The sequence below is a fragment of the Ictidomys tridecemlineatus genome, chromosome 4, assembly GCF_052094955.1.
Source record: "Ictidomys tridecemlineatus isolate mIctTri1 chromosome 4, mIctTri1.hap1, whole genome shotgun sequence".
Taxonomy (NCBI): Eukaryota; Metazoa; Chordata; class Mammalia; order Rodentia; family Sciuridae; genus Ictidomys; species Ictidomys tridecemlineatus.
Genome location: NC_135480.1, coordinates 1,949,121 through 1,968,267, shown reverse-complemented (window position 1 = coordinate 1,968,267; position 19,147 = coordinate 1,949,121). Strand labels below are relative to the sequence as shown.

Genomic DNA, 19,147 nt, shown 5'->3' with positions numbered 1-19,147 from the left:
TAGGAAATTTCCCAATGTACATGTACTAGAAATTGCTATAAATGAACCAAGGAAAATTTAGAAGAAAGGGTCAAATTTGGGATGTGACTAATTGAATATTTTGGAAATAATGTATGTCCCAAGTAGGTGACAGGTCATTAATGATGAATTATTTTGTATTACAACATGGAGTCCTGATTGTAATAACACTTCCTGTAATGATTGTAATATTTCATCTGTGATGTTTCATCTTATAAGCAATATATCATTCATACAATGAAAAAGAAGTAAATGAAAAAATTTCTGACCACAAGAGAGCAAAGCTTTATAAACAAAATATTGACATAATATTGGGCTATTTAGCATTTCTTGTGGGAGAACTTTCCAATGCAATCTATTAGTAGGCTTATGATGGTTAAAAATGGAAACAGTAAAAGCAAATTTTTTGATCTTTCTGATCATTAAGAAAAAGAGGAATCTTTTTCAAACATTGTTTTAAGTCAATGACATATAAATAAAAATCCTGAAGAATTAAGTTTCTGTTTGGTGATCTGCATTGAAGCAGACCTATGGGGTTATACATTTATTAATTTCTCTTAAATCTTGAAATAATCTCCATTTTCCTGATTTCAGTTTTATAACAAAAATAGGCATATTCCAAGGGCTAGTGGAAGGTCAAATATGTCCTAATTGTAGCTGTTCTTCAAAAAGGGCCTTTGCATCTGCCACATTTCCCTTTGACAATGGCCATTATTCAACCCTCAAAGGGGTGGGGAATTTCCACTTTAGTGACAAGGCAGTCATATCAGCAAAGACCCCTATAAAAAAAATAATTCTGCAGAAATCTGGAGTTTATGTAGCATGTCTCTGCTCCATATAGGAAAATGTATTGCCATCACATATGGCTGCACATGAGGGATGATTTGTGTTGGATTGGAAAGGGCAGAGCATTGTGACCACAGGGAGCTTTTGGACACCCATTCATTATTGTCTCCTATGTCCCAAACCAGAGTTGCCCTTTGCAGGGGCCATGTATGAGGCCAAACCACAAAAGGAATGACAATGATATTAGCACCTGTGTCCAATAATCCCATAATTGGTTTCATTTAAGTAAAGAGTCAGTTTAGGTCTATTTTCAGTGATCAGTAAACATGCTCCCATGATGGTAGACCAAACCTTGCCCTTCCTCTTTTGTTTAAAGGCTGTTGAGCAGTATCATAGGGAATCACACTTAATTGAACAATAGAGGATCCTCTGGGGAGGCTTCAGAGCATATGGGACCACATTAGGCCATATATTATACCAGTGTAAACAGAATCAATTACCTCTGGATAACAAATTTTTTTTCTTTAACACTATGAGAATGAGAAAAAAAATATATATATATATAAAAGCATTTTTTTGGTAAAGTCTTCTGAATTTGAGTGAAAATTTTATATACCTGTCCAGGAAGCCACACTGGGCTTTTTCAGGAGAAATTAAATCTATGCCAGTGTTCCCCATAGAGGCATGAAAGGATTTCTGGAACAATGCTCTGTTTGAACCTAAGAGACAGCTGTGTCTGGATTGGGAACATTTGTGTCATGGGATCTTGAGAAGGCTGGAAATATGCGTTCCCTCCCTTTTGTCACTTTCCAAAAGAGTTGGTTAAAATTCTTATTTATTTATTTTTATTTATGTATTTATTTTAATTAAGTATATATGACAGCAGAATTTGATTGACTATACACAATTGCAGCAAAACTTTACATTTCTCTGGTTGTACATGATGTAGCATTGCACCTTATGTGCAGTCATACATGTAACTAGGGTAATGATATCCATCTCATTCCCCCAGCAGCTCTTTTTTTAAAAATGTTTTAAATTTGTTTTAATTAGTTATACATGAGAATAAAATGCATTTATGCAGCAAAAGATAATTGCTTATGCTCTGGCTGGCCAGCAGGATTTAGCCTATAGGAAAAACAGCTAAGGTGTGAGTTTCTCTCTCCTGCTTCACTTGTGGTAAACATTCAGCCAAATGAGATCTGACCAGTGGTGGTGGTGGCAGCAGAGGAGGAGGAGACAGTGAAGGCAGAGGGAACACCTCCATAAAGAATGTCTGTATCACAAGTGGCAGCTGAGTGGTAGCAGACAGAGGAGGAGGTGTTTACTGGGAGACAAATAGCATTGGGACAAAGATGACAAGCATGCAATGGAGCTCGCACCTTCTCATGAGCTTCTTACCTACATCTTCCCAATCTTCTCCACTTAAATAACCACTTTCTGGGCACCAAGAGCAACAAGAACTTACCAGCAAAGCAGCGAGGTCACCATTACATATGGCACGTCCAGCCTTGTAAAATAAATAGGAGAGCTCAGCCCAGTGACATCATTGAGCATCAGATAGGTAATTTCCCATAGCTTACCAATGGGATCAGTACCAGCTGATGAAAGACATGCATCAGCCTGCTCCAGGTGATAAGCCACTCCCTTCCCCAATAACACGTCCAGAGGGTCCCTGTTTCAGATGTCCAGGTACCACATTGGGCGCCAACTGTAGGAAAACAAATGAAAATAAAAGCAAGATGCAGATGCAAAATGGCTGCTTGTCTAAGCACTGAGTTCGTGTGAATATACATGGGCTCAATGAAATGCATGATGAAGGGAAGGAGAACACGAAGTCTCTGGGCAAATAACCTGAGCAGGATATTGAGATTGAAGAAGACCATGAAGTTCACTGAGAACCTCAGCAAGGACCCACAATCCATTGAAACTATAGCAGAGTCCATGAGCCTCATTAGTGATCTGCAAAATCTAAATTCCACTGACACACTGGGGAAAGGCCTGAACATCAATACAAATCAAGTGAAGGCCGTGAATGCCAAGAGGCAATTGCGAAGGCCTTTGAATCACTTAAACTCATGGAAAAAAACCAGAAGACCAAGAAACACTACGGACAGCCCTGAGCCACACTAAAATTCTGTAGATTGTCCTGAGAATGACAAATACACTAAGGAAAACATTGAGATCCAGTATAGAACATAGGAAAACCAGGGGCTTCTGTTGAGCTGCAAAAGCACTGTCAAAAGGAGACCCTGGGACAGAGCCACAACCCAACCTTAACCCCTGGTAGAGGCCCTGAACCCAGCTGTGAAACTATTTTTTGAAGATCTTTAGCCTCACAAAAGCTGTGGAAAAACTCTGAGACCTAATATTAACTGGCCACTCAAAAAAGACCCAAGAGAATTCCCGGAACACCTGTATGTCACTGGGAAAAGCACTGAGCCAGACTCAGATCCTGGAGAAAGCCCTGCACTTTCATTCTGTAATATGGGGTAGCCCTGAGTGCTCCTGACACAGTGGGAAGACCCTGAGCATCACTGTGACAGTGGAAACATCTCTGTGTCACAATCACACACTGGGCATGGCTCTATTCCCCAATGAGACACTAGGGAAGAACATTATTTTCCAAGAATACTGTGGAAGAATCTGAGCACCACTAGATATTGTGAAGGATTGTTAATCCACTGAAGTAGTAGGGTAGGCCCTAGGCCTCACAACAATTTTTTAAAAGTTTCCTGACAGGGCTGGGGATGTGGCTCAAGCGGTAGCGCGCTCGCCTGGCATGCCTGCGGCCCGGGTTCGATCCTCGGCAACACATACCAACAAAGATGTTGTGTCTGCCGAGAACTAAAAAATAAATGTTGGAAATTCTCTCTCTCTCTCTCTCTCTCTCTCTCTCTCTCTCCTCTCCTCTCCTCTCACTAAAAAAAAAAAAAAAAAAAAAAGTTTCCTGACAAAATCAAACTCTTAGAAGCTGCTGAGCACAACAGTGATCCTAATAATGACACATAGCTCTACAGATACCTTGGGAAATACCCTGGAAATCACTAAGAAAGCCTCAGTGACCCTGAACACAGTGTTTTATTTCATAAGATTCACAGCCTAAAACTGAGTTTGGAAGAAGCACTGGGCATCACTGAGACTCTTGAGAATAGCACTGAGCTTTATAGACAAACTGTAAAATATTCTGACATAATAGGATATGGCTGTTGGCTCCAAAGTTCAGTGATCCTCTCAAAAATGTAATGAGAACTATAGAGACCCTTGGGAAGGCTCTGATCAAGTGGTAAAATTGTAAATGGTGCTGATGTGTACTGAGAACCTGAGACGGTAATGAGAACACTAACTTTCTTGCAAAGGTTGTGAACACATCTGTTATCCTAAGTTGGGTCCTTAGAATTCCTAAGAACCTGAGAATATTTTGATCACCATTGAAACAACAGTGAATGAAATTTGTATATTTTAGAATTTGGTTAAATCCCTGAAACTCTCCTAAACACTGGGCCATATCCAAGCCCCCTTCTTGTCAATAATTTTCTGGGTACCCCCTGATCATCAGTGTGACCTGGGAGGACTATAGCTTCACTGAATTTCTGAGAAGGTAATGACACCACAGAGACTCTGCAGAAGACCCTGGGTAACATTGTAACACTGGGAATGACAATGACCTCCACTGAGAACCTGAGAAACATGCTGAGATTTGCTTACAGTCTGATGAAAACTCTAACCCAGTGTGTCTTTAGGGAACTGTCTAAGCCTTGGTCACACACTAGATACAAAATGGATCATGAATGAGACCATTAAAAAAGGCCCTGAGAAAAATGGAGAGTCTGGTAATGGTCATGAGTTCCATTGAGGCAATGGGCAAAGCCTTTGGATCTTTGAATACCTGAGACACTTCCTGACCCATACTGAGTTGCTGGAAATGTCCAAGAGCTCACCTGAATGCACAAGCATGGGAATGAGATCACAGAGACTCTGGGGAACACCCTGACAAAGGCCATGGGACTAGAGGAGTCCATGTAAACCACTGAGACCCCAGGCAATGACCCACTATCCACTGAATCAGTACCAGAGACCATGAGCATCCTCAGTAACCTGCAGAATCCCTGAATCCAAGTAACACAGAGGGAAAAGCCCCGAATGCCAATTACAAACCACTGCATGCCAAGTGACTCTTTTAAAGTCCTTTGAATCACATAAACTCATGAAATGCCTCTAAATAGCCCTGAAATTCTGTGAACAGCCCCTTGTTACATTGAAATTCTAGAGATTGTCTGAGAACAGCAGATCACTGTGGAAGGCATTGAGGCCCTCTAAAGAACATAGGAAAGCCATGAGCTTTCTTCTTGACCTGGAAAACCACTCAGACAGAAGGAGACCCTGAGAAAAATCTACAACCCTTCTAAGAATGTGTTGTGGGTCCTATAACCACTGTCATTCTAATTATTACAATTCCATAGACACACAGATGCTATTTGGAAAAATCTGAAAAAATCATACCTGAGATCTCAAAAAACACACTAGAGAATCCCTTGAGGCCCTGTACATCAGTGGGAAATGCACTAAGCCAGAGTGAGATTTTAGAGAAAGCCCTGAGCCTACACTAAGAAACATGGAGTAGCTACTGACACATGGTGGTAAGCCCTAAGCACCATTATGACAATAATAATATGTCTCTTATATAATGACACATTGGGCAAGGCTGTGTTCCAAAATGAGACTCTGGAGAAAACCATTATTTTACCAGAATGTGTGGAAAAATCTGAAGACCACTAAATATTGTGCAGAGTTGTGACATCCATTGAAATACTAAGGTAGGCCCTAGGCCTCAATGGGATACTTGAGAAGGCCCTCACACACAATCAAATTCTGAAGGAGATGATGAGCACCACTTTGATAACAGGAATGGCCCTTAGTACCACAGAGACCCTGGGCAAAGCCCTGGGATTCATTGAAAAACCTTCAGTGCCCAGAATTCAGTGATTCTCTGTGGAATATTGAGAGCTTCTCGTGGAGGCTAGAAGAAGGACTGAGCATCACTGAGACTCTAATAATAGCACTGAGCCTCAGGGACAACCTGAAAAAGACTGTGAAAAAATGAGGAACTCTGAGGTTGGCTCTGCAATTCATTGTTCCCCTGGAAAAGGTCATAAAACCTATTGAGACTTTGGGATGGCCCTGAGCACAGAATGAAATTGTGAATGCTGGTGACCAGCACTGAGAGACTGGAGAGGCAATGGGACCATTAGGACTCTTGGGAAGGTTTTTGTGCAAACTTCTATCAGACTAAGGAGAGCCCTTAGCATTCCTAAGAATCAGAAGAATATTTCAAACCCAATTGAGAACAGTGAATAAAAATTAATGAATCTGTGGCTCTTGTTGAAGCCTTGGGCCTCTTCTATACACTAGGAAATATTTCAAGCACCATGAAGACCATGTGGACATTTCTAAACAAGATTAAATTTCTGGGAAAGTTTTTGAGCCCTCCTAAGACTCTAGAGTAAGCCCTAAAACCCAGTGACATGGAAAAGACCTTGATCCCCTCCAATACCCTGAGGGTCACTAACACTCTGGGGTAAGTATTTGCCATTATTGTTTCCTGTGAATAGTATAGCTTTACTGAATGTCTGGGAATGCAATGATGCCACTAAGACTCTGATGAAGGCTCTGGGCACAATTGTGATCATGGAGAATGCCCTGAGACTCAGTAAGATACTTGGCTGTACCTGAGAAACATTGTGACCCTTGGCATGGCAAGGAACTCCACAGATATCCTGGGAAACATGGTGATATTTACGGAGGCATTGAATAAACTCTGAACAGAGTGTGCCTTTGAAGATCAATCTAATCCCATCTGACACTCTGAGAATAGCTCTGAACATGACTGAGACACTTGAAAAGGCCCTGGGGTGGGGGGGGGGAAGCCTGGTAATAGCCATAGGTTTCACTGATGTACAGGGCCTTAAGGGCCAAAGGCTCTTTGAATACCTGGGAAACTTCCTGAACCACACTGAGCTGCTGAAAATGGAAAGAGGTCACCTGAATGCACAAGCATGGGAAGGAGAACACTAAGATTCTCAGCAAACACGCTGAGCAAGACCCTGGGAGTAGAGGAGACCATGAAAACAACTGAAACCCTTGGCAAGGATCCATAATCCACTGAGTCAGTACCAGAGTCCATAAGCCTCCTTAGAGACCTGCAAAATCCCTGGATTCAAGTGATACACTGGCAAAAGCTCTGAATGCCAATTACAAACCAATAAAGGCCCTGAGGTCAAGAGAGTCTTTTGAAGACCTTTGAATAATACAAACTGATGTGTCAGGAGCTGTCATGTATGAATCAAGTGCCCCTTAGTCCTGAGTGGTGACAATGTGGAGATGTGGCAAAAGCCAGCCATGGGCTGTGTGTGTGCGGGAACTATGGGCACTGAGCGCACAAAGTGGGCTAAACCAATGTTGGCCATTTTGGGGGTGGGCCTTGCTCTGGTCTTTGTGCTTGCTCCCCAAATGTCAGTGAATTTGCTGACAGCAGACATTAGAAAGCTACACTCGACTCCCTGAAACCTGACCCCTTGCCTCATTTGAATGGCTTCTCCCCAGTAAAAGGGTTCATCACATGCTCTCTCTCTCTCTCTTGCTCTTTCTATGGACACCTAAGGTTAGAGGAGAAATCACAGGACCCAAAGAAAAAGGTATCTCTGTCTCTAGTGTGATTATTTCATGCATCCCAGTTCACCTGGAGTGACCTTGATGGTTTAGTTGTGAGATGCAACACTCATGGAAGCTTGTGAACACCCCTTAAATCCTGTAGCGAGATCTCTGTCACTCTGGTATCTTGAAGATTGTCCTGAGAACTACAGATACACAGTGTAACTTTTTGAGGCCCAGTAAAGGACATGGGGAAGCCATGATCGTCATATGTGAGCTGGAAAAGCATTGAGACAAAAAGAGACCATGGGGAAGAGCCACAATTTCACACACACCCAGATGGAGGCCCTGAATCCCACTGTAAATCTATTTATTGAAGTTCTTTACCCTTACAGAAACTCTGGGGGGAAATCTGACACCGAATCATACCTGAGATCTCAAAAAAGACCCTAGAAAGTTTCCTGAACCCGATAAGTCATTGGGGAAAGCACTGAGGCAGACTGAGACCCTGGAGAAAGCCCTGAGCTCTCACTAAGAAACTGGGGTATCCCTGAGTGCAGCTGATACCATGATGAAAGCCCTGAGCACCACTTTGACAAGGGGAATATCTCTCTGTTACAGTAACACACTGGTTAAGGCTCTACTCCTCAATGAGACACTGGGGAAGGACATTATTTTCCAATAATATTTGGAAGAATCTGAGCACCATTAAATATTGTGCAGAATTCTTAATTCCACTGAAATAGGAGGGGCTGGTCCTAGGCCTCACTAAGATACTGGGGAAGGCTCAGACACACAATTAAACTGTGTAGAAGATGCTGAGCACAACTGTGATGCTGGGAATGACACTAAGCTCCACAGAGACCCTGAGCAAGGCCTGAGATTCACTGAAAAACCCTGAATGGCCCTGAACCCAGTGTTTCCTTTGGGAAGGTTCTGAGCTTTGCTTTGAGGCTGGAAGAAGAGCTAAGCATCACCTAGACCCTGAGAATAGCACTGAGCCTCATGGACACCTATACAATACTGAAATAATAGGAGTCTCTTATGTTGGCTCTGAAACTCAGTGTTTCCCTGCAAAATGAAATGAGCACTATTGAGACCCTTTGGAAGACTCTGAGTAGATGGTGATATTATGAATGGTGCTGATCTGCACTGAGTTTCTGGGAAGACAATGGAACAGAAAGACTCTAGGGCAGGTTCTGAACACATCTGTCAATCTAAGGAAGGGTCCTTTGCCCTAAGAATCAAAAAATATTCTGAACACCACTTAAGCAACAGTGAATGAAATTTATAAGTGTGAGATCCCTATTGAAGCTTTGAGCCTCTTCTCAACACTAGGCAACATTTCTAGCATCATGAAGATCTTGTGGACCTTTCTAACAAGAATAAAATTCTAGGGAAGGCCTTGAACACAATATCATTTTTTCCAGGAATTTTGTTTTTAAAATTCTAGGTTTTTTTAGTTCATAATTTTAATCCATTGAACCTAGATTTTTCTAATCAGACCTATTTTATCCAGCTATAGACTTTATATTTATATATATTATATATGTATACATATATACTCTGCTTTTTTTAGTGGCCAACTTATAAGGGTTAGTTCTCAATCTAATATATTTTTTAAAAGGTTCAAAGCTTTTTTTTTTTTTTTGGTGTGTGTATGTATGTTCACTGGTGTATTGTCATGTCTCCATATTCGGTATCAAAATTGGCATATAAACTCATAGGCTAAAGTGTTTAAAAAAATGGATCCAAATACCTTTGGTTCACATGATTTAAATGGTTTGATTTAAATTAGGTAAACAAACAAATATTAATATGCCTTTAAAATTATTAACTCACAAGTTTTTCTAGGTGGCCAAACAACTAATAAAATGTTGATGTTTATAAAATCTCTTATATCCATTGTTTGTAGGATTGTTTATCAACAAGGAAGAGATGACTAATGATGCTGATAGAGTTCTCTGATATCTTGTTTTTTAAAAATAAGTAAATTGAATTTGACATATATACATGGAGTTGGAGAATATCATTCAAAGTGAAGTAAGCCAATCCCCCAAAAATGTGTAGGACAAAAATGTAGCAAAAAGGTTCACCATAAACTTACTGAGTACTCACAAAAACATTAGAAAAATAAAATTCACTCCTCTACAGATAAAGAATCATAGTATCAAGTCTCATCACAAAATCATTCATTTCTTTTTTTCACTTTCCAAAGCACAGACTTCTAGTAGATAAACCAAAAAATATTTTGTCTAATATTTCAAAATATAAAGATTCATAACAATCCAAAAAAGTCCACAGAACCACTTTTCCCATGGCAGAGGACTGAACTTAACAATATATCCCATTAATCATCTTAATAATTATTTACATTTATTTAAGAGTCTCTAGAATTGTAAAAATATTTTTTTTCTCTTTCTAAGGACAAAGTATTCCCAAATATTAAAAAGTTTAACATCACAGATTTTCTTCTGTTTAATTCACTTACTTTTTACAATTTAGCTGGCAATACTCTGAAATCCTAAGAGCACTTAACATTTAAACATAAATTCCAAAAGTACTAAATTTCTAAAATTCACCCTGGAATCCCTGTAGGGATCACTAATTGTCAGGTCACCGATTGTTGTGTTTCAAAACTAAAACACTCAAGGTCACTCCAGGTGAACTGGGCTGCATGAAATAACCACACAGAGACAAAGAAACACCTTTATGTTTGGGTTCTGTTAAGGTTCCTGTGATCTTAGGAGTCCATAGAAATAGAGACGAGGCCCTGAGCAACCCTTTGACTACACAAATATCCTTGAGTTTCAATGAAACACTAGGCAAGGAACGAATCCTCATTGAGACACTAGTGAAGGCCAATATTTTCCAAGAATTCTGGGAAAACAATCTAAGCATCACTAGATATTGTGAAGCATCCTAAAACCCACTGAAAGATTAGGGCAGGCCCCAAACTTACTATGACATTAGGAAGGCTCTGACACTCAATTAAACACCAAGAATATCCTGAGCACCACTGTGATGCTGGGAATGACACTGAGCTCCACAGAGACACTGGAAAAAGTCCCTGGGATTCAGTAAAAACACAAAACAAACAAACAAAAAACCCTGAAAGGCCCTGAACCCAATGTTTCCTTTGGGAAGTTTCATTGTCACTCTGATGCTGAAGAAGCACTGAACATCAACTGAGACTCTGAGAATAGCACTGAGCATATGGAGAAATTCTATTAAACCTAGAAAAAAGAAGACACTAAGCACAACTGTAAACAATAGAAATATCTCTGTTAAAATAACAAACTGGGCATGGCACTATTTTCCTTGGAGACTCTAGTGAAAACCATTATGTCTCCAGAATACTGAGGAAGAGTCTAAGAACCACTAGATATTATTATGCACAGTTTGCAAACTCACTGAAAGAGAAGTGTAGGCTCTAACCCTCACTATGACACTTAGGAATGCCCTGACACAGTTAATCAAACTTGGGAAGATGCTGAGCACCACTGTGATGCTGGAAATGGCACTTAGCTTCACAGAGACCTTGGGTAATGCTCTGGGTTTCATTAAGAAACCCTAAATGGCCCTAAACCTATGCCCCTTAGCCTTCTAAAGACTTTGAAGAAGATTTTGAATACCATCGAGAACATCCAGAGCCTCATGCTGAGACTTGAAGAAGCACTGAACATCACTGAGCCTCATGGAAACCTGTAAATAACATAAAAAAGAAAAGGAGACTCTGGGGATGGCTCTGAAACTCAGCCCTGAAAAGGGTGATGAGACCTATTGAAACCCTCAGAAGGACCCTGAGCACATGGTGATCTTGGGAAGGTGGCTGAGCTACATTGAGAGTCTGGGAAAGCAATGAGAACACTAAGACTCTTGGGAAGGTTGTGAATACACCTGTTAACCTAACTATGGCCCTTACCCTTCCAAAGACTTTGAAGAAGATTTTGAATACCATTGAGACAACAAGGAATGAACTTGACAACTTTGAGAATCTTGTTGAGACTGTAGACTTTCTAAACATTGCGCAATAATCTGAGCACCACAAAGTCCATGTGGATCTCTCTAAATAAGATTAACATTCTGGGGAACACTTTTAGACTCTAGGGTAGGCCTGTGCCCCACTGGCACTGGGTAAGATTCTGAGACTCTGAAAATGGCCCACAGTATTACAAAAACCCTAGAGAAGGCCCTTAGCATCATTGTAATCTGTGAATAAGAACCTGGAAAGAAAATGACACCATACAGACTCTGGTGAAGAGTGACCATGGGGAATGCCCTGATATTCAATAAGATTCTGGACTGGCCCTGAGCAATGCTGTGACCATGGGAATGACACTGAACTCCACTGAAAACCTGGGAAAGGTGCTGAGATTTTCTGAGACCCTGGCAGAAACCTTGAACATGGTGTCCTTGAGGAACTACCTAATTCCAGCTGACGCTCTGAGAATAGCACTTAATATGACTGAGACACTCAAAAGACCCTGAGAAACACCAAGAGTCTGGTTATTACCATGAGATCTAAAGATGACCTAAGCAGGGCTTTTAGTTCTTTGAAAACTGAGGGAATACCCTGAACCACACTGAGATGCTGGGATTGTCTATGATTGCCCCTGAATACCCAAGGAAAGGAAAAAGAACACTAAGACTCTGAGAAAAACATCGTGAGCATGACTATGAGACTGAAGGAGACCATGAAACACACTGATACCTGGGCAAGGTGCCACACTCCATTGAATCAGTATGAAATGCTGTGGGCCTCTTTAGACCTGCAAAATCTTTGAATTCCAGTGACACACTGGGGGAAGTCCTGAATCCAAATTAGATACCAGTGAAGACCCTGAATGCCAAGAGACACTTTTGAAGGCCCTTGAATCACACTAATGGAAAGCATCTGAACAATCCTGAAATACTATGGACACTCTCAGTCACACTGAAATTCTTCAAATGGTGCTGGGTACTATGGATATTCTATGGAAGGCACTGAGGACAACTAATGAACATGAGAAAGCCATGAGCCTCATTGTTTATCTCAACAGGCTCTCAGACACAATGAGAACCTGGGAAAGTTCAGCAACTCTTTTTATAGTTTTGAAGTGAGTTGTACTCCAAATCTTCATATGTGATACTATGCTAGAAGATTCACATAGAAATGATTGTGTCTGAAGACCCTTAACATAATCAGTGATTAAGTCCCCCGAACTGGATTAAACTAGTGGTCACTGAAGGCCATTAAGGTGTGGCTGGAGGAGTGGGGCTTTTTAGGCACGGCTTTCTGGTATATATATTTTGTATCTTGTTAATGAAGATATCTTCTGCTATATGTTAGCATGTGAGTTTCTTCCCTCTGCCACACTCTTTCACCATGATGTCCTGCCTCACCTCAAGCCCTGAGATATGGTGCCAGCCTTCTATGGACTAAGACCTCTGAAACTATGAGCCCTCAAATCAACTTTTCCTCCCCTACAGCTGTTCTGGTGGGATTATTTTAGTCAAAGTAGTGAAAAAGCTGAATAAAACAGATACTGATACCAAGAAGTGGAGTCATTTCTGTGACTAAGGGACCACATATTTAATAAGCATGTTGAGCTTTTTGGAATTGGTGGGAGGAATTTTGAGATGTGCAGCAGTGCAAGATGGAAATGCTCTAGATTGTTGTAAACAGAGATTAATGGCTGATTCTGGTGGGAGCTCAGAAGACCAGAATGGCAATAGGACAATTGTCAATGAAGACCAGGCTCACGAGGGTTCAGAAATGGAGGGCTCTATTGAAATTGGATTAGCAATGATTCCTGTTATGTTCTGGCTGAGAAGTGTCTGAATTTTGCCCAGGTTCTGAGACATTCAGTGGGGCTGATTTTAGAAGGGATTTTCAGGATTTTTCTTTTCCTCTTAGTTGTAGATGGACACAGTACCTTTACTTTTATTTATGTATTTGTTATGTGGTGCTGAGGATCAAACCAAGTGCCTCACAAATGCCAGGTGAGTGCACAACCACTGAGCCACAACACTAGCCCCAGAAGTGATTGGCTTCCTTATGTGGTGGAAGAACTGTCTATGTGGCATAGAATTCAGACAGTGGCATGGATATAGCTGGCACCTTTTAACCAAATTTATTTTAATATTCAGGAGCAGAACACATAGCATAAGGTTTGGAAAAAGTGAACTTTACAGGCCACAAAATTAAGGCTAAAGATGTTTTAGTTGTTAAAGTCATTACCAGCACTACAAAAATGCTAAAAATTTGACCAGAGATAATAAGAAAGATGGCTTGAAGGCATCTCAAAATCTGGCAAGACCACACCTATCTCAATTTCCTGGGAGTAAAGGTGAGAATTTTCTTAAGAAGAGACCAGTGGGGCATCTTTCTTGCACAATGGGGGCTGGAAAATGTAGAAAATCATGGTGGAAGAGTGTGGAAGAGTGTAGCAGCTAACTCAATGAACAAAGAGGAGAGGAAACTCCACTCAGAAAATATAAAATATATACCCCAAAGCCTTGCCCCCAAAGGCCCACCTCTTACAGTCACACAACCAGCCTTCCATTACCACTCAGGTAACCCCTAACAGGAAATTAATTAAAAAACAGGCTCAGCTGCTCAAACACTCAGAGGCCGCTGCAGCCAGGATCCCTGGAGGCTTGGCTCAAGGTGGCAGACCTTGGTGCCAATCACGCTGTTCTGGTCTGTGTAAGTGTAGGATGCTGGAGTGAGGAAATTATGGAGAGTTCCAGAAAGATTTCAAAAGAAGGACTGGGATCCAGACAAAGTACAACAGGATTGGAGTCCCTGCAGGCACCTGAGAAGTCAAAGAATGGAGATGTGAGGAGAAAACTGAAGTTGCAATGGAGATACCCTCCCCTCCCCCATTAAGAATTGTCAGTAACATGAGGCATCATTCTTGGAAAGCTTCAGGAATTGAGCAGAGACAAGTAGACAGAATGGCCCCTTGGGCTACAACCAAAAAGGAAACAGGGACAAAGATACACAAGACCTTTAAAGAGGACATCATGTGTTCCAGATGCTGACACATAACTACAGGACCTGTTGACCTGCTGGATTTCAGTCTTGCTTTGGTCCTATGTCTGTATTCTATGACTCAAATTTTGTGAATGAAAATGTTTACTCTGTACCCATTATATATTGCATAATTGTAAATTGTGCAATCTTTTCATTGAGATTGAAAGATTGCCTTCAGCCTCAGAGAAGATTTTGGACTTGAACTCTGAGAAATCTTGAGACCATGGAGACTCTTGGGAAAGGACAAAATATACTTTGCATTGTGAGATGGTTGTGAGCTTCTGGGGCCAGGTGTGGAATGTTATGGTTAGGATGTGGGGTATCCTTCAAAAGCTCACATGTGAGACAATGCAAGAAGGCTCAGAGGACAAATGATGTGTCCTAAGTGCCTAGTAAATACATTCCCTGATAGGGAATAACTGAGTGGTAACTGAAGGCTGGTAGGGTGTGACTGAAACAGGTGGCACATTGGGGGCATCACATTGCGGTACATATTTTATATCTTGTGAGTGGAGTTCCCTCTCTCTTCCCCCTGTTCATCATGTGAGCTGCTTTACTCTGCCACACTCTTCCACCATGATTTCCTGCTTCACCCAGAGCCCTGAGAAATGGAGCCAGTCTTCTATACACTAAGACCTTGCAAACTGTGAGACCTCAAATAAACTTTTCCTTTTCCACAATTATTCTATTTATGTCTTTACATTAAACCAACAAAAATAAAGCTGACTAAAACCACCACACTTAGACCCTAGAGAAGGCCTCAAACCCCACTGAAAAGATGTTGGAAAACCTTAGCGTCACAGAAGCTCTAGGGGGAAAGAAAACAAACCTGAAAGATTCCCTGAGCCCCTGTAAGCCATTGGGGTAACCACTGAGCCACACGGAGGCCCTGGAGAAAGCCTTGAGCTTATACTAAGTAACATGTGGTTACCCTGAGATCCACTGACACTGCAAAAGGCCCTGAGCACCACAATGACAATGGAATTTCAAAGACACACTGGGCAAGGAATTATTCCACTGAGACACTGGTGAAGGCCATTCTTTACCCAGGATACTGTGGAAGAAGTTTCACTAGATAATGTGCAGAGTTCTTTAATCCACTGAATCAGTAGGGTAGGCCCTAGGCCTCACTAAGACTCTTGGGAAGGCCCTGACACACAGTCAACCTCGGGGAAGATGCTGAGCACCACTTTGATGCCGGGATTGCACTTCGCTCCAAAGATACCTTGGGCAAGGCCCTGGGATTTATTGAGAAAGCCCAAAGACCCTGAACCCAGTGATTCCTTTGGGAAGATTCAGACCCTTGCTCTGAGGCTGGAAGAAGCACTGAGCAAAACTGACACTCTGAGAATAGCACTGAGCCTCATGGAGAACATGTAAAAGATCCTGAAGACAAAGAGGACTCTGAGGATGGCTCTGAAATCCATGAGCCCCAGGAGAAATCAATAAGATCTATTGAAACTGTGTGAAGTCCCAGAGTGTAGTGGTGCCCCCTCCTCCACCAATGAATCTTAATTAAGCTTCTCCAGGTACCTTCAACATATCTATTCTTATTAACAGAATATCAGAAAAAATTCCTGCAAAAATGCCCAACTGTGATTAGACTTCCTATTTCTGATTACTGTGTCTTGTAAAAGCTAAGTTTGGCAACAGACTTTATGACATTACTTCTGCTTCTGTGGTAAAACATATAACTTCTGACTAATCTAAAACCAAAAAAATAAAAAATAAAAAGTAAAACAAAAGCACTCTCTGTGAATTCAAAGAAAAAAAGACACTTTTAGGTAGACTCAGGCAAAAGTGGAAATCCAAGCACCTCCTCCCAGTGGGTATAAAGTTCAAAGAGTTTCTAGACTCATGGTTCGGAGGAGGAAATTTTAGGATACAGCCACACTCTGAACCAGCTGTAGCCAATAAGCATGCTAATTCCACAGTTGTCCAGCCTCATCTGTCCTGCAACATTTGGCAATCCACTTGAGATGGTAATGGTCAAGTTGCCTCTCTTGTCTCTCAGGTCTGGCTTCTTCAGATGTTGGAGGACATTGCTTCCCCTTAGCACACCACAGAGGCAACTCTTTAGGGGGAAGAAAAACAACTCACCTGACATCTCAGAACTTCTACCCTGAAGCACAACAGAACCCAAGAGGTACAGGAACCAGATTAGGAAATGAGAAGCACCACCCAACTAAAAAGGTAGGTCCTGGTTCCTCAGTGGTAGCCAATCTGACCTCCCCCAAAAGGACTAAGTTGGGGGGACAGAGGATTGCTCAACATTTGAGGGTCCTGAATAACCTCCAAAAGGAGTTGGAGTCAAAAAGGATCCAGGGAGTCACCTAATTAGTCTCTGTTTGGGGTCAGCAAGCATAAGGGAAACTGTGACTCCCTTTTTGTTTGTGTAATTTGGGGGTTTTGAAATTTTTCTCTGACCATTGTTATGGCGAGATTGAAATAAATCACTGAGTGTATCTTAAGCAGGAGATGAAACATTTATTCACACCTGGCACTCCAGATTTACCAGCTGATGGGCTAAAAAGAAGACTGCAAGTTTACATCCAGAAATTCACTCAGCAAAGTTGTGTTCTCTCTGTGAATTAGAATGGCCAAGCTTTGGTGTAGGCTGGCCACCAGAAAAATATTTAATTGAAAGCATTATTGCTGAGGTTTTTTTAATAGTTGCTGGAACCCCTGGACACCCAGAATAGTTTCCTTGATTGCTCGCAAGAGATAGTCTAGAAACACCCCATTGGTTGAGAGCCTGTCTAGATGTACAATCCAAATTGAGGTTAGCTCAGATTGTAGCAGCATCTAAGACCCAAAAAACACAATTAAGCAGAGAAAATCTGACAAAGGAAAGACAGAAAAAGAACCAGTTTTACCTGGTGAGGCAGAAGAAAGCCCACCACCTTACATGCCACTCTATCCATTATTTCCAAGACCACTGAGACAATGGGCAGTCCCCTCAGCCCCTAATCCCAAGAAACAGCTGATTATGGCTCTTCAAAACCAGCTAATCCTTCCGCTATGAGGTGCTAAGGCCAGAGGCCTCCCAAAGGCCAAAGATTCCTCCTCCAACTTGCAACACCAAGATGGAAACCTATCCTAAGACCAGAGCCATAACCCAGCTGTGAGCTCTCCAAATGCCCTTGTGATAGACTAGAGGACCTGCCTATGTTGACCAGGAAGAAATCGTCCAATGGGCCCAATGCATTTCTAAGTATCAGGCTTTTGCCTCCAATGATATCTGAAATTGGAAAAATCATACTACCTCCTACACACAGAAATCTCAGACCATGAATCATATGAAGCAATCTGTTATCTAGACCCACTAACCTACTTGTTTGTTAAGGTTTGAATATGAGGTATTCCTCCAAAGCTCACATTTTAGACAATACAGAAGGATCAGAGGAGAAATAATTGGGTTGTAAGAGTATTGACACAATTAATTATTTAATCCCCTAATATGCATTAACTGAGTTATATCTAAAATGGTAGGGTGTAGCTGGAGAAGGTAGAAATTGAGGTGTGGCTTTAGATATATATTTGTATTAGGTAAATGGAATCAATCAATCTCTCTCTCTCTCTCTCTCTCTCTCTCTCTCTCTCTCTCTCTCTCTCTCTCTCTCTCTCTCCTTTCTGATCAACATGTGAGCTGTTTCTCTCTACCACATTCTTCTGCCATGACATCCTGCCTCAACTGGAGCCCCAAGCAACAGAGTCACCTTCTATGAACTAAGACATCTGAAACTGTGAGCCCTAAAATAAACTTTTCCTCCTTTAAAACTGTTCTGCTCAGATCCTTTAGTCACAGCAGCAAAACAGCTGACTAAAACACTGGGGGAACTGCTGCCAGCTATGTCTTACTCTATCAATACAGAGGAGAGCAAATGGGTGACCTGAGCACTTTAAAATGGCTAGAAAAACATGACCCAGATGCACAAGGCAACATCAAAGCCCATGCCCAGGCCCAGTTTCCCAACACAGACTCAGGGTGGAACCACAGCAAAGATGAAGACCTCCAAAAGAAAAAGAGATTTCAAGAAGCCCTCATAGGAGACCTAAAAGAAGGAGAAGGAGAGCCCTAAACATGAACAAGATATCAAAGATATTTCAAAATCCTGATGAAAGGCCCAGCCAGTTCTATGAACAACTGTGTGAAGCCTCTGACTCTTCACTCCCTTTGATCCAGAGGCACAAGACAACCAGAAGGTGGTCAATGCAAGCTTTGTGGGAAGGCACACAGTGACAGTCACCCAAATTACAAAACACTAGAAGGTTTCGCTGGGAAGCTGTTTGAAGTGGCCACCACAGTGTTTGTCAATCAACACCAGGAGACCCAGCAAGAAGCAGAGTGAAAGATGTAGAAGATGGTTTCTCCTTTGCACCTGCCCTTAGTATAAACCCAGAAGTCACCCAAAGGTTTTCTACCAGGACAAAGCCAAAACAAATACCCAAATCAGACCAGATGCAGGGCACAAGGATGATCTCCACCAACCACCTCACCCTGAGACTAGACTGAGACTAAGTCCCCTGCCATCTAGAGGGCCACTGGAAAAATAAATGCCCCAAACTGAAGAAAGCCCACTGACTTCCTGCTATTCCTTACCAGGATAAGAGAGGCCAAGTCATTCAAGGTTGATACCAGTTCTACAAATGTGTCCTTTTTGATGCTCA

General features: G+C 41.6%; 1 protein-coding gene across 30 annotated transcripts in view; it reads right to left on the bottom strand.

The window, feature by feature from the left end:
* The window catches only part of LOC110597052 (uncharacterized), a 268,944-nt gene that overhangs the window by 144,281 nt on the left and 105,516 nt on the right, over window positions 1-19,147 (bottom strand). For 7 of the 30 annotated variants that reach the window (XR_013437314.1, XR_013437311.1, XR_013437316.1 and 4 more), the window contains one exon: window positions 2,388-2,515. The exons of the other annotated variants lie outside the window; for them this stretch is intronic. Coding sequence is in view for 4 of the 7 variants with exons in the window: in XM_078045356.1 (XP_077901482.1) it covers window positions 2,388-2,515 (128 nt within the window). In the remaining 3 variants the exon portion in view is untranslated. The remainder of the gene's footprint in view (window positions 1-2,387; window positions 2,516-19,147) is intronic. 30 annotated transcript variants of the gene reach the window in all.